A 14,757-nucleotide genomic window follows, 5' to 3' on the forward strand; every position below is an offset into this window, starting at 1 on the left:
GAACAGGCGTCCCACGCTGCCTTCGGAAAGCGTGCCTTGTGGCCTGACTGAGGCCAGAGGGTAGAGTCCCTCGACCGCATGAAGCTGCTGGGGGAGCGGGACTGACACCGTCCAGGTTCCGCTGGGGAGTCGGGGCTTCATGTGAAGTGCTTGCCTTTCTCGGCCTCGCGCCCTGGCCCGGGGGCCACGAAGAATGAGGGGTTTGCACTGTGGCATCAGAGGGCAGCCCCTGGGCCCATCCGATCGTAGACGGGGTTTCATTTGTCCACGTAACAGAGCCTAGAACATCCAGAAAATGTTTTTGTGCTTGCCTTGGGACCTGGACAACAGGAGTCCAGTCCTGGATTCGGGAGTGACCTGGTGGGTCCAGGACTCAGGGGGCTCAGCAGGCATGGCCCCCTCTCCCGACACCCCATTTCTCCTTCCCTGGGTTCCCACCAGACTCACGTCTGCGCAGCAGCGAGGACGTCCGCGCTGCCCTCCGGGAAGCCCAGGAGGCGGCCATGCCCGAGATCCAGGAGCAGATCCAGGACTACAGGTTGTGGATCCCCCCCGCTCCCTCTGCGTCCTCACCCGTCTGTCCCCTGTGACGAGCGTCTCTCGTTAGCGCGTTTGCCTCGCTGTTTCCGGGCGTCTGTGAGCACGCGTGTGTGCCTGCTTTGTCTGTCTTAGAACGAAGCGCACCCTGGGGCTGGGCAGTCTGTACGGTGAGAATGACCTGCTGGACCTGGACGGCGACCCTCTCCGAGAACGCCAAGTGGCCGAGAAGCAGCTGGCTGCCCTGGGAGACATCCTGTGAGTGCACCCCCACCCCCCCGCAATGCCACCCGGAAGTGCCGAACAGACGCGAGTGTCCTGTGCGTCTGCTCGCCGGCCTCTCCCCCCACGACGTCTGCCGGATCCTCCCCCCGGAAGGTGCGGAGGGCCCGGCTCGCCTGCTGCCTCGCTCAGGCGAGACCGTCGGCATTTCACGGGGCTCCCCGCGGAGCTTTCTGCTCCCCTTCCGAGCCCTCTTCCTGACCGTGCTGCCTCCTGTCTGTAGGGTCACAGGGACCCTGGCACAAGGGCCACACGTGGGCCCTCAGGAGGCAGACCAGCTGGCGGGCGGGAGGGTGAACGATTCTCAACTAATCATCTCAGTTGGGCGTCAGAAGACCGGCCTGACTAACCTGGTCAGGAACTTCGGCTCAGCTGCGGTGGCCGTGCCTCTCCTGTCCCGTCTTCCCAGCGCCACCCGCGTGACTTTGTGGGGACACATCAGACTTAGGGGCTTCTCCACTCAGTGCTCTGGGACCCTGGTCTCAGCTATAAAATGACAAAAGGTGGACGAGACTGTCTCCGGAGTCTCTGTTCACACTGCCATTCGATGCAGCAACACGTGCGGAGTTCGTTCTGGGCTCTCGGGACGTGTTAGTGAACAAAACAACAGTTTCTGTGGTGCTCACGTCATAGGGGGAAGAGAGAGCAGTGTGCAAGAAATGAGGAAGGCCTGTAACGCGTTGGAGACAACGAGGGGGACAGAGCAGGCTGGCGGAAGGGGTCGGGCGCACCAGAGCCAGCGGGTGACGGTTTTAAATAGGGCGGCCAGGGCGAGCCTCCCCCCCCCCCCAGTAACATTTAAGCAACTGAAGAAAGTGGGGCCGTCATCCTTGAAGACAGCTGGGGGGAAGAGGCAGGGCAAAGTAGGCGCGTGCTTGACGTGTGGGGAGCAGCGGAGACCAGGGCAGATAGAGAAGGTGGGTGCTGAAGTCAGAGAGGTGACGGGAGGGCAGCCACAGAGCCTGAGGACGGTTGTGCGGCCTCTGGTTTTCCCTGTCCGTGGCGGGGAGGGGCCGCATGGGAACCCACGCGGTGGGGCTTGGACCGGGCAGGGCTGGGGCACGCGGTGAGACGCGGTCGGTGTCCCACGTGTATCCTAACAGTAGAGCAAACGGGCATCTCCTAAAAACTGAGTGTGGGTCGGGGAAGACCCCACGGTTTGTGCCTACACGGCAGAAAGGACGAGGTGCCATCAGCCGGGATCAGGGCGGCTGTGTGGGAGGGCAGTCCGAGGTGGGCACGTTGAGTCTGAGGTCCGTATTAGACGTCACCCTGGAGGTGCGGCCGCAGGCTAAGTCTGGCAGAGGAGAGACAGGACTGCAGACATCACACAGGGGCATATTCCTGGGAATAACCCCCTGAGCTTCAGCCAAGCCCTGGATCTCTGTGGGCCTCAGTTTCCCTGGCCTGTTACACCGGGCACCCCGCCCGGGGTGGTCTCTACGGGAAGCTTCAGCCTCACTGATGGAGATCTAACGCCTCCTCACCGGGCACTTTGAGATCTCGATCAGCTTGTGAATAGCTTAGAATAGTGCCTGGCCCATCGTGCCCCCTCGGCTGGTCGTTGCTGCCTCCACCGCCGTGTGGGAAGGTCTCTCTGGGTCCACTCTCGAGGGGCCACCCGCCCTCCTCCAGCTCTACGTCAGCCCAGCCCTTCAGTCGAGTTTGGCTGGGCGAGGACGGGCCCCTTCCTCCGTGATCACGTCACAGTGCCGGCCACGTCCCCCTTCAGCGGGAAGGACCTCTCAGTCCCTGTGCCGAGGCCCCCAAGGGGGTGAGCGCTCTCGCCTCCCGAGCGCCACGTAGGCTCAGAGCTGAGACCGGAGTCGAGGTCTGGCCTCCCCGCCCCCACCGCCCCCATCCCCCGTGTCTGCGCGGCCAACACGCCGATGCCGTACGTGCGCGTCATGGCTCCTTCCTTTTGTTCCAGGTCCAAGTACGAGGAGGACAGGAGGTGAGTGAGTGTGCGGTGCGTTTGCCATCCTTCTGGACACGGGGCGCCCTGAGCATCGAGGTCACAGTGTGTCCAGGCATGGCCCCAGGTGTCGCGTAACCGTAACAGCGGCTTGTGAGGTCCAGGCCCCTGCCGCTTGGGGCCACCGCCTGGGGCAAGGGCCTGCCCTCACCCCACCGTGCACATAGCCGGCCTCCCCACCTCCGCCTTAGCTCTGCGTCTCCCTCCGGCTTTTACCTCTAAGCCACCGTGAAGTGCTGGTGACAGGACCGGCCTGCGTCAGCAGCCCTTGTAGGGGAGCCGGGGCGCGACGCCTCTCCTCTCTGGCACAGGTTATGGGGTTTCCGCAGCCGGTATGCGTGTCCGCTCCTCAAGCAGCCAGCGTCGAAGAGTGTGCGCACGCTTGAGCCGGAGGAAGGCAGGCCAGGGCGGTTGTGGAGGAGGGGCCGGAGCCGGAGCCCTTGCTGCACTGAGTGCCCAGAGTGCCCGACCTGCCTCCTGAATCCAGGGCCAGATTGGCTTCCAGACACGGCTCTGGACGCTTCCACGTGTGGCCCGTGGCGGCTCCGTTCCATCTCTCTCTTGGTGCCGGGGCCGGGAGGGTGGTGAAGGCAGAGGCAGGCCGGCATTTCTCCCCTTTTCCCTGCCACCCCACCGCACGTGGATGCCCGAGGACCGTGGCCGTGGGCCTCAGTCGGTTCCAGGCCTGCCGGCTTGTTGGCTTACGTTGTAGGGACCGGCCACGTCCTTCTGCTGGCCGCTCTCCCCCCTTCAGGAAGAGTTGCGCTTAGGGAGAGAATTAGGTCTTTCCCAGGACTCCTGCTAGCCAAGAGTCCTTCTGTGCCCCCCCCTTGAGAATTCCAGGGCTCCTTCCAAACACCCTGACCCAGAACTCTCCCTTTGTCACCCCCCCGGGTGGTAGTTTGGAGATTGTCCAGAGCGGGGTTCCAGCCCTTCCGCCTGCTGGCCGGCACAGCTCGAGCTTTCTGACTGACCACTCTGCTTCCCGTCGCACAGCGCCCCCATGGACTTCGCCCTCAATACCTACATGAGTCACGCCGGGCTCCGTCTTCGAGAGGCACGGCCTTCCGGCACAGCCGAAAAGGCTCAGGCAGCTCCTGACAAGGACAAGTGGCTGCCCTTCTTCCCAAAGACCAAGAAGGTGACAGAACTACCTGGACAAGTGTCCTCTGGTGCGGGTCTCTGCATGAGGCCAACCCGGGAAAGCCACTCACGACTGCGCCCGACCCTCGCTGCCTTTGCGTGGGGAGTCCGTGAGAACCCACAGACGAGCTCAAACCCGGCCCAGGCGCACGTGTGCTGGTTCGGGAGCGAGCCGGAGTCTGCTTTGCAGTTAGCCGTTCAGGGCGGGTCTGGGGGGGCAGTGGCAGGGATGAGTGGCTAAGTCTGGGGATTGGGACCTTCTCCAAAGCTGGTGTCTCCTGTCCCAGCAGAGCAGCAATTCCAAGAAAGACAAGGAAGCCTTGGAGGACAAGAGGCGAAACCCTATCCTCAAGTACATCGGGAAGCCCAAAGGCTCTTCGCAGAGCAGTGAGTACATGGGGGGCGGTGGCCTCGGGCAGGGGCGGCAGCCCCATCCCCGACCGGGCCGCTGGCAGAGGGTGTTCCCTGTCCCAGCAGCCGCACGCCCGCCCGCCCTCTGAGACCGCAGCTCCCACTCAGTGCTGCTCATCGTCCCCTTGCCACACCGCGTGCAGGCTCCTCGAGGTGCAGATGACGCTTCCGAGCCAAGGAGGCCATGCCAGTCCCCGGGCCTTAGTCTAGGAGATCAGAGCAGTTATAGCTACCGAGCAGCCACGCGGAGGAATATTCCCGCCTGGCAAGGCCGCCCTGTTGACAGTAAATGCCCCCTTCACCTTCATCAGTGGGCTCCGTCTGTGCCCCTGAGGTGTGTTGGGAGCAATTGTGGGCCCTCGAGGGGAAGTCTGACTTACTGCTAAGCAGAACTAGATGTGGAGTGGGAGGTGGGGGCCCAGCGACACCCCCGATGCTGCCACTCACCTGAAACTCGGTTAAGCCTGTCACCGGTCTGGAACTTTCTGCCGGCCTCCCAGTTGGCGTCTTCAGACCCCAGTGTTAGTCTTGGGAGTCTGGGAAGGGCTGTGGGGTGGGTGGGCCAGTGGCCTTTTCTGATATTGCTGCCTGGGGGCTGCGGAAGGGGGGACTCTTCTAGATCAGACCTGATTTTTGCCATTCGTTTTTCATTTTCCAGCTTGATGTAAGTTTTGTTTTGACTCTGGAGACGTTAATTTGACTTTTCATGGTTTACTTTTGTTTTTGTTTGTTTTCTTTTAGCATTTCATATTCCCTTGTCCCCTGTGGAAGGTAAAAGGACCATTTTCTGTGGGTTTTTCTTTGCATTAGCTTTGAGTTTCCATCTCTCAAGTCTGTCTGTCCTTTTTCCCCGTCCCCCATCCCGTCACTCCGTCGCTGTCTTCCGTGTGCCTCCCTCCTGCTCCAGCTGCCTCCGCGGGGGGCTGCTCCTGGCAGTGTCACGGCCTCCCCGCCCTCGGCCCCGCCCTGTCCCTGTCTCACATCTCAGGGAACGGGCTCCGAAGGTCCAGGGCTCCGTGTACACGAGGGAGGCCTTCACACATTAAAACGTCCCGCACGAGCTTCTCAGGTTTTTGTCTCGACTGAAATAACAAAAATCCTCATTTTTGAGAGTCATGCGGGGTTTCGTAAACAGTGGGTCTCTAACAGTTCTTCTTGGGGGCCTTTCACCGTCCGTCACCTGCTCTGCTTCAGCCCTCGAGCATGGCGCGTCCACCGCTCCTGACTTAACATGGACGGCGTGGCGTCACCGCGGCGGTTGAAGAGAGTGACCCCTGCTGTGTGTTAGAGGGCCTGGTGCCGTCGGGGGTCTGTGCGCTGAAAACGAACACGTCATAGACATTAACCCAGAGAGGCTGAGAACCTGCAGTTGGGCAGACTCATTTCTCATCAGTGAGGCTCCCACGAGTACAGTCACGTGATTAATGTGGTCAAGGCTCTACTGTGAATCTGTGCAGAGAGAGAGCAGTGCAATGAAATCAGGAAATTGTTCAGTGGCTAGAATTCGTTTCATGTGAAGTGACAATTAAAAATAACGATTCAAAATTATTTCAAAGTTACTAAATTCCTAGACTCATGCTACTTTATTGATTTTTTTTTTTTAATGTTTATTTATTTTCGAGAGAGAGAGGCAGAGACAGACCGTGAGCAGGGGTGGGGCAGAGAGAGAGGGAGACGGAATCTGAAGCAGGCTCCAGACTTCGACGCAGGGGGCTCGAACCCACAAACCATGAAATTGTGACCTGAGCCGAAGTCGGACACCCAACCGACTGAGCCACCCAGGCACCCCTCCTTATGCTACTTAAAAAAAAAAAAAAAGGTTTTAAGTTTTGAGAAAAGGCATATAGAACAATGGAAAAATAAAAGAATGGCCTTGGGACCCAGGCCCTTAGATCTTAACACACACTTCCTCCCGTCCACGCTGCCCCAGGGGAGGCAGGAGGAAGCAGCAGCTTCGAGGGGCCGGGAGCCCAAGGACAGGGTAAGGGGCCTGGGTGTTCACCAGGGCTGAGTTCGGTCTTTCCATTGTAATCTAATGATTTGGTGTGGCCTTGGTTGTCAAGGTCCCAGGACATCAGCAAAGCCTGTGTCCGTGTCTAAAGACCAAGCAGCCCCCAGAGGTGGAGGAAGGGTCAGCACTGAGCGACCGTTAGAGTCATCAGCTGTTGCCCCCGTTTAACAGCGACCATAACTGACTGTTAATAATATGGAATGTACTTATCCTTCCGTTTCATTGTCGTCCAAAGAATGGAGGAAGGAGAACAGGGGACACCAGTAAAAACTGTGCTCATTTAAAAAATTGCGTTTCTTTCTGCCTTTCTCCCCCCATTACACTGACTTTCCTCAGTCGTGCCGCCTCTCAGAGCAATCCCCGTTTGTCGTCACAGGGTGAACTATACCCCGAGCACAGGCGACACACAGGGGAGGGAGCAGTGGGCTCAGCCCGGCGGCCGCCTGTTACAGGGTGTTCCCGGGCCCCCGGGCCATCACCCAGCAGGGCCGCTCAGGCTGTGACTGCAGAGCTGACCCTGCGGCAGGCAGCTCAGGCCCCAGTCCCCAAGTGGGCGTGATGCTAACAGCCCCTGCTCCTGACACAGCCTCCTGTTACGCATCTCTGGAAAACTGTTACCCCGGCCACCTGCCTAAATGATACGAAGTTTGAAGAGACCAGCTGGATGTTCTGTTTCCTCTGGCCTGGAAACTTTCTCATGAAACCTGAGTTTAGAGACTTAGGGAGATTTGTGGGTTTGCACGGGTGGGACTCTGGCTCGTGTGGGTAGGATCAGGGCCTCGCCTGCCTCCCTGCCCACCCCCAGCCTTCCCGTTGGTCTCTGGCAGATCGGCCTCTGAAGCCCAGCTCTGGGCTGATGTCACTGCGTCTCTGAGGAGGAACCTTCTGCGGGTATCCCATGAGCCTCGTGACTTTCATACCTGCTCTCTCTGTTTCTTTGAACAAGAACAGCCTTCTTTTGTCTTAGCTTTGAAGAGGGGCTGGAATTTGAATGCCAGAGAGTGACCCCTTTCCTCTGTTCTACCTAAGACCACCCCCACTCACTGATAATAAAGGGTCTGATTCACAGTGATGGCAGCAACTAGAGGCAGGGGCCGGGACTGGAAGGACAGGAAAGAAAGTCAAAAAAAGAACAAATAATGAGCTCTAAAAGTAATATAAACTTGGGAAATGATCGATATAACCTGGCAACCTGGCCAAATTACAGATAGATGCATTTTGGGTGCTCCTGGCTCGTATTCTATTCTGTATTCGGTTCTTGGAAAAAATCTCATCGTTAATTAAGCCTGAGAGTCATTGTAATAACATGAGAGCCGAAAGGAATATCCACAGGAAATATACCTCCAAATGGTCTCATTTTGCATGTGAGAGAGCAAGGGACTGCCCCTGTCACTCTCCGGGTTATTGGGAGAGGACCAGGAAGTAGTCCAGAGGACCAGCCCCCGCGTCTCCCAGTCCCCAGCCTGGTGCTGCTGTCATCCGTGCTTGCTCACTGCTCTGTCTTCTGGGCTAACGGGAGCGAGGGTCCCGAACAGAAAGCAGAGTACCCTTCATTGTCTTTCTGCTTCCAGTCAAACCAGGCAACGTGAGGAACATCATTCAGCACTTTGAGAACAACCAGCCGTATGACGCCCCAGAGCCCGGGACGCAGCGGCTCTCCACAGGAAGCTTTCCCGAGGACCTGCTGGAAAGCGACAGGTAGCAAGGGCCACATGGGAATTGCCGGCTTCCCACGGAGGGGAGCCTGGGCGGGGTGTGCTGCAGGGTTATTTCCAGGTGCTTCCCCCCGCCCCGTTAGACCGTAAGATCCCCGCCGCAGAACTCGCAGCTGCTCTGAAGACACACCAGTGTCGGCCATCAGGCCAGCGGAAGACAGAGCAGGACCCCCGACCTCCCAGCCCGGGGACTGCGTGTCTTGAACGTTTCCTTTGGACTCACCGCCTGACTACTCAGCAGCTAGAGGATATTACACAGCAGCTAATCCCGACACCCTACCTGACAAGGCTGGAGAAGACTGGGGCAGGGGTGGCAAGGGACAGTCCCGGGGATGCAGGGGTCAGGCAAGGTTGGCCACCGACGCCCGTGAGGAAGAGCACTGGAGTTTGGCTCTGCTGGTTCCAAAGCACTTTCGAGAAGAAAAGAGGGTTTGCAGCTCTGGCATCTCGTATATTCTCCGTCTTTGGCCACGTTCCAGTGAGAACCCTTCTCTGGCATCGAGGCGTGCTCCCGGACTTGTTCCGGACCGTGGCACGACAGCAGCCACGTCATGTCTGAAATTCTCCAGCCAACACTTAGTGAGAACCACCTGTGGTCAGAAAGCTCCGTGCACCTTCCCTGAGTCACCCTTGAGTCATATAGATGGGGTCTTGCGTGCACAGAAATCATACACGTGTGCACCTACTGAGCAGGCGCAAGCCAGGTCACTGGGTCACCGGGTAGTGGCCAAGGGAGTCAAACCATTTTACCTGGGAAACTGACCAAACTACAAGTCTGCCGTTCCTGCTCCCACACAAGGTTACTCCTGCTTGTAGCAAACCTTCGTAAGCTCAGCGCGTGTGGAGATTCTGCCGTCGTGAGAACAAACAAAGCTGTGAGGGAAGGTGAAGGTTAGATCTGTCCTGAGCCAAGAGGCCGAGCTCCGTGTAATTTCATTGAGTGAATTAAATGTATAAATTACGGGATGTGTAGGCCCGATGTTACAGATGCATCAGGTGTGTAGAGACAAGATACCAACGTTGTGAGAAAAAAGTTGAGACCGTTTGTAAATAGTGCTCTTGAAGGTGCCAGCTATACATGCCCTGAGACCCTAGGATCCCGAATCCCCTGTCCACGGGAGCCGTTGGCTTTGCTGACTATAAGCTCACCAGCAATCTTAGCAGAAACGGTGGGTCAGAAGTCGGCAGGTGTAAGAGCCCCCGGGTCTAGAAGGCAGTATTCTAGGGATCGGGGACCAGAGGTAGGTCGCCCCACTTGTTGGGAGGAGGTTACTCGCTTGTGGGGGCTTGTCCTGGTGCTCAGGTGGCCTGTGTGGGTTACTGGTGCAAGTGCTGGGTGAGTGGTCTTGGCTGGAGGCGTTCTAGCAGCCCCCAGGGGGTGGTCTGAGGCGGTCGGCTGGCAGCGTGGCTTCAGGGATAGCTCCGTTTGAGTCCTTGGCAGTTGAGAGACACGAGATAAATGGAGCCCAGGGTGCTGGCCTCCTTTGCTACAGCAACCTGCTGTGCCCTCAGGAGCTGCCCAGACTCTGTAGGCTGTCCCTGGCCCTGGAGGCAGGGGGCCAGGATGCAGGTCAGTAAGAACCAAGTCAGCAGGGCCGTGGAGGGAGGAGGCACCATCCTGGGGCAGCAGGGGTCAGAGACACCAGCTGTCTCCCGGCTCGTGCTCTGCAGGATGCGGAAAAGAACACCCGGCCGTCAGCGTCTCTTCACACCGAGGGGTCTCTGGGACTGGAGATGCTGAGTCCTGTCTTGTCTGTGGGTCTTTTGGCCAAACCTGGCAGGTGAGGGGGCGGGTTCCTGCCGGTCAGTAGATGGGCCCTCCCCAGCCAGCCCGCCCCCAGGAGGGGACGTGGAAGCTCCGGAAGGATGCTACAAGATGAGAACAGAAGAATCCGCACCACAGCTGGAGGGGCAGGAGCCCATCCGTGGATGGAATCTCTGATAGGCCTGCGAGGAGGCCAGGACAAGTGTGAAGGAAGTGCCTGTACTTCTCGGTAGAAGAAAGTCCTATGAAAGGAAGAGATCTGCCTCAAGCAGGGTCCGCGGTGGGAGCTGACCTGCTCTGGAGTCGAGGGAGAGATGGTCTGGCCACCAGACAGTCCAGGACAGGAGCGAGGACCTCATGGTCCCTGATGAGGGCCTGTGGCATACCACAAGTCTGATCTCTTGGTCCCCGCTCTCATTTCCTGGTGGGCGACGGGGACGATGACAGGGACGATGAGAGCCTCTGTCCATCGAGCCGGACTGGGGAGGGGCAGGGGAGGCACCTGGAGTCTTGGTGGCAGAGGAGAGCTTGTCCGGGACGTGGGACCCCAAGGTTGCCGGTCCTCCTTCCCCAGTTCACGCTCAGAGATTCGCCTGGGCCGCTCGGAGAGCCTGAAGGGCCGGGAGGAGATGAAGCGGTCTCGGAAGGCGGACAACGTGCCCCGCTCTCGCAGCGACGTGGACATGGACGCGGCCGCGGAGGCCGCCCGCCTCCACCAGTCAGCTTCGTCCTCTGCCTCCAGCCTCTCCACCAGGTGGGCAGGGCTCGGGCAGCTCAGCTGGGGCGTCTCGGGGCAGGGGCAGCGGGGGCTGAGGGCTGACTTCTCTCCACAGGTCTCTGGAGAACCCAACCCCTCCCTTCACCCCCAAGATGGGCCGCAGGTGAGTGGGGCGTCCCGGCCCCGAGCGGCCGGCCGGGTGTGCCCGTCCACGGCCGCCGTTTCCCGTGGGCGCGGGGCAGGAGAGACGGGGGCGGACCCCGAGCTGAGTCCTTCCTCCTCTTCCCCAGGAGCATCGAGTCCCCCAATCTGGGGTTCGGTGCAGACGCCCTCCTCCCCCACCTCCTAGAGGACGATCTGGGCCAGCTGTCTGACCTGGAGCTGGAGCCGGATGCCCAGAACTGGCAGCACATGGTGGGCAAGGACGTGGTGGCTGGGCTAAGCCAGAGAGAGATCGACCGGCAGGAGGTCATCAACGGTGAGCATGTGCCCCTCTGACTCGGGCGAGTAGGGGGCAGAGGGTGGTAGTAGGCCAGGTGGCTCCCCGGGGACGGGACCAGGTCCGTGTCACCATTCCTGCATGGCCCTTGGGGTGGGATGTCGCCCTGCGATCTGACACCAGCACTCGGCTTCCTCAGAAGTGGTTTGGGGTGGCAGTCATGACTTTGCACACTCGCTTGACCCCCTGTGCTTTGTGTCCCTCCCATCCCGCGACCACCCCGCTCAGAGCTGTTCGTGACAGAAGCCTCCCATCTGCGCACACTCCGGGTCCTGGACCTGATCTTCTACCAGCGAATGAAGAAGGAGAACCTGATGCCCCGGGAGGAGCTGGCCCGGCTCTTCCCCAACCTGCCTGAGCTCATAGAGATCCACAGTGAGGGGCCGTCCTCCCCGCCCGCTGTCTTTCCCCCACACCCCTTCTCCGGCCAGCCTTCAGGTGTCTGTCCCCATCTGACCGTGTGCCAGGGCCTACCTGAGCAGACAGCCCTCACCAGCTCTCTCTGGCGGACAGCTTGATATGCGCCCTGAAGCCAGCCTTCCGGGCCCCCCAGGAGCAGAACGGCTGCCGGACCCTTCCCCTCGGCACTGCCGCCCAAAGCCCTTCTCCCCGGGTCCCGGAGGGTCCGGCGGTGCAGCTCTACCCCGGGCCTCTCTGATTCTTCTCTCCTTGCCCCAGATTCCTGGTGTGAGGCCATGAGGAAGCTCCGGGAGGAGGGCCCCATTATCAAAGACATTGGTGACCTCATGCTGGCTCGGGTATGCTTGGAGGGGACGGGTCCCCCTTTCCCGTGGCCACGGGAGCGGCGGCGGAGGGTGTGGGAGGGCCGGGGTGCGATGCCCGGGTGGCGTCCCTTGTGCTGCAGTTTGACGGCCCCGCCCGGGAGGAGCTCCAGCAGGTGGCCGCGCGGTTCTGCTCCCACCAGTCCATAGCGCTGGCGCTCATCAAGACCAAGCAGCGCAAGGAGAGCCGGTTCCAGCTCTTCATGCAGGTGTGGCCTCCCCGCCAGTAGAAGTCAGTGCGGGCGTAGAAGTCAGTGGCGGCCTGGCCGCCAGTAGAAGTCAGTGCGGGCGTAGCTCCGTAAGGCCGACCGGGGTCGCCAGGGATCTCCCGGGCTGCTTTCCTGGAGCCCCGGGGCCGGCCCGCCGGCCTCTCCTCTCCACCCGGGAGGGCAGCCCAGCTACCCCCACGCCCATCCACACCCCCCTCGTCCCACGCCACCGCCTCAGAAACACTGGCACGTGCCGGCCCTCAGGACGGACGTGGCTTAGCAGCCCGAAGGCCGTGTTCGCCTCCTGCTTCCTGTGTGCATGTAGCTGGGCCTCGGTTTCCCTGTCTGTAAAGTGGGCATAGCACCTGCTCTGTGGTGCTTGTTCGACCACATCCCCTCCGTGGGTTATCTCCCGGCCCCCACCAGTCTTCCCTAAACCTTTCTGAGTGACCCTCTGGGGCCAGGACCCACTTGGCCTTTTCACACCCATCCGGGTCCCGAGCCCAAGAGCCAGGCCCTGACCGCGGGTTGTCCTCTTTCTCCGTCTGTGCCCCCTTCTGTCCAGGAGGCCGAGAGCCACCCTCAGTGCCGGCGGCTGCAGCTCAGAGACCTCATCATCTCGGAGATGCAGCGGCTCACCAAGTACCCGCTGCTGCTGGAGAGCGTCCTCAAGCACACAGAGGGTAGGGAGCGCGAGGCGGCGGCCACACTCAGACCTAGTTCCAGCGCTGACCTGCTCTGTGGCCTTCACGAGTCCCTTGTTCCGCTCAGTCTCGAGGGAGGTCGCGATTATGAGCGTGCTTTGGGGAGAAGCAGCTCAGCAGTGGGAGGGGGTGTGAGGCTCGCCCCCAGCCTGTGGGGGCCTTGGTGCAAATCTGAGGAAAGCGTCCGAATGGAAAGAGGTTGGCACGCGGACTCCCCTGTGACTGTGGTCCCACACCGGGGCCACGGCTGCCGTCACCTCCCCCCCCCCCCCCCGCATCTGTCCATCCCCCTGCCGGACGCCTCTGTGCAGCGCACAGACGTACAGCCGCGTGTGCTGACTGTATAAGTTCAGTGGCCGTGCTGAGAGGAGCTAGCCCCAGGGACACTCTCTGGGGTCCCGAGCATTCCCCCCCGCTGCCCTCGAATTTGGGGCGCTGGAGTCAGGGTATGGAGTGTGAGGACCCTCTCCCGACCTGGGCGGGCATCCTGGAGGCACCGTTGCCGTCAGCCAGGCCCTGCCCTCCCCCGCATCTGTGGAGCTGGTTGTGGTCCGGCTGGCAATTCCCAAGAGCTGTGTGTGTCTCCGGGACGGTGCCCTGATCCCGAGGACCCTCGGCGCCAGGGCCCCTTAGGTTTGAGGCCCTCGAGTGAGGCAAAGACAGCACACCTGTGCCCGTACCGTCGGCTTGCAGCCACCGGCGGCCAGGTGTGCTGGACTCTGACACGCTCCTCAGGCAGGCACCCCCCAGCACCGCCTCTGCCCCGATCGGTAGGTGGCACGTCTGAGCACGAGAAGCTGTGCCGGGCCCGGGACCAGTGCCGGGAGATTCTCAAGTACGTGAACGAGGCCGTGAAGCAGACGGAGAACCGGCACCGTCTGGAGGGTTACCAGAAACGCCTGGACACCACCTCCCTGGAGAGGGCCAGCAACCCTCTGGCGGCGGAGTTCAAGGTGGGAGGCGGGGACCGCCACACACACTGGGGGCACCCCTGGGAGCGGAACCGGCCGGGGCCCGGAGGGACGGGGTGCCGCAGCGGGGCCCCCACGAACACCCAGCAGACGGCCCTGCCGGCAGGGACGGGATGCTGGAGTTCTCCTGGCCGAGCGGGGGCTGGGAGCCGGGGTCCAGGTGAAGGTGGCCGGGGAGGAAACAAAAAGAGGTCGGGTTGGGGAGAGGCCGGGGCAGAGCCGCTGGCAAACCCCCCAGTGGGACGCACAGTCTCACGGTGGCTTCTGTCCTGCCCGTGGCCTCTATTCGAGCGTCAGAGCAGAGGCCGCCTCTTGCTTGCCGCTGACCCCCAGCTCCTCAGCAGTGCACTGGGTCGGACGAAGGTACGAATGAATGAACGACGTTTCCTTAACAGAGCCTGGATCTGACGGCCAGAAAGATGATCCACGAGGGGCCCCTGACCTGGAGGACCAGCAAGGATAAGACCTTGGGTGGGTGCCCCAGCCCTGCCCCCTGGACCGCACGCCCGGGGTGCCCCAGCCCTGCCCTCCGGACTGCACGCCCGGGGCCCGGCAGGGCTCCTGCGGCCCCGCCTGGGGAGGGGGCACAGGACCCTGTCCGGGGGGGGGGGGGGGGGGGGGGGGGGGGGGGGCAGGGGTACTCCTCACGGCGCTTGCCCCCCAGACCTGCACGTGCTGCTGCTGGACGACCTCCTGGTGCTGCTGCAGAAGCAGGACGAGAAGCTGCTGCTCAAGTGCCACAGCAAGACGGCCGCCGGCTCCTCGGACAGCAAGCAGACCTTCAGCCCCGTGCTCAAGCTCAACGCCGTGCTCATCCGCTCCGTGGCCACAGGTGCCGCGCGGGCCTGGCCTCGGGCCTCCCTGCTGGCCCCTGAGCGGGAGGACGTGGCCTGGGGCGGGGTGGGGGGACGGGGCCCGGCGGACAGAGGCGGTTCGGTGAGAAGCCCGGTGTGTGCGGGAAGGGGCCCTGGGCCCGCTCTCTCCACCCGTGGTTTGGGGCGATGTCCCCCCCCCCCCCCCCCCCCCCCCCCCCCC

At 61.4% G+C, this 14,757-nt stretch overlaps 1 protein-coding gene across 1 annotated transcript in view; it reads left to right on the top strand.

Annotated features, from left to right (window-relative positions):
* The window catches only part of ARHGEF11 (Rho guanine nucleotide exchange factor 11), an 87,679-nt gene that overhangs the window by 66,187 nt on the left and 6,735 nt on the right, over positions 1-14,757 (top strand). Inside the window, 17 exon segments of the mRNA XM_049634754.1 lie at positions 442-538; positions 673-795; positions 2,750-2,773; positions 3,791-3,935; positions 4,228-4,324; positions 5,090-5,119; positions 7,931-8,057; positions 10,414-10,593; positions 10,673-10,720; positions 10,848-11,035; positions 11,285-11,431; positions 11,735-11,814; positions 11,922-12,047; positions 12,613-12,730; positions 13,526-13,704; positions 14,118-14,193; positions 14,387-14,554. Coding sequence (XP_049490711.1) covers positions 442-538; positions 673-795; positions 2,750-2,773; positions 3,791-3,935; positions 4,228-4,324; positions 5,090-5,119; positions 7,931-8,057; positions 10,414-10,593; positions 10,673-10,720; positions 10,848-11,035; positions 11,285-11,431; positions 11,735-11,814; positions 11,922-12,047; positions 12,613-12,730; positions 13,526-13,704; positions 14,118-14,193; positions 14,387-14,554 — 1,953 coding nt within the window.

The sequence above is a fragment of the Panthera uncia genome, chromosome F1, assembly GCF_023721935.1.
Source record: "Panthera uncia isolate 11264 chromosome F1, Puncia_PCG_1.0, whole genome shotgun sequence".
NCBI classification, from domain to species: domain Eukaryota; kingdom Metazoa; phylum Chordata; class Mammalia; order Carnivora; family Felidae; genus Panthera; species Panthera uncia.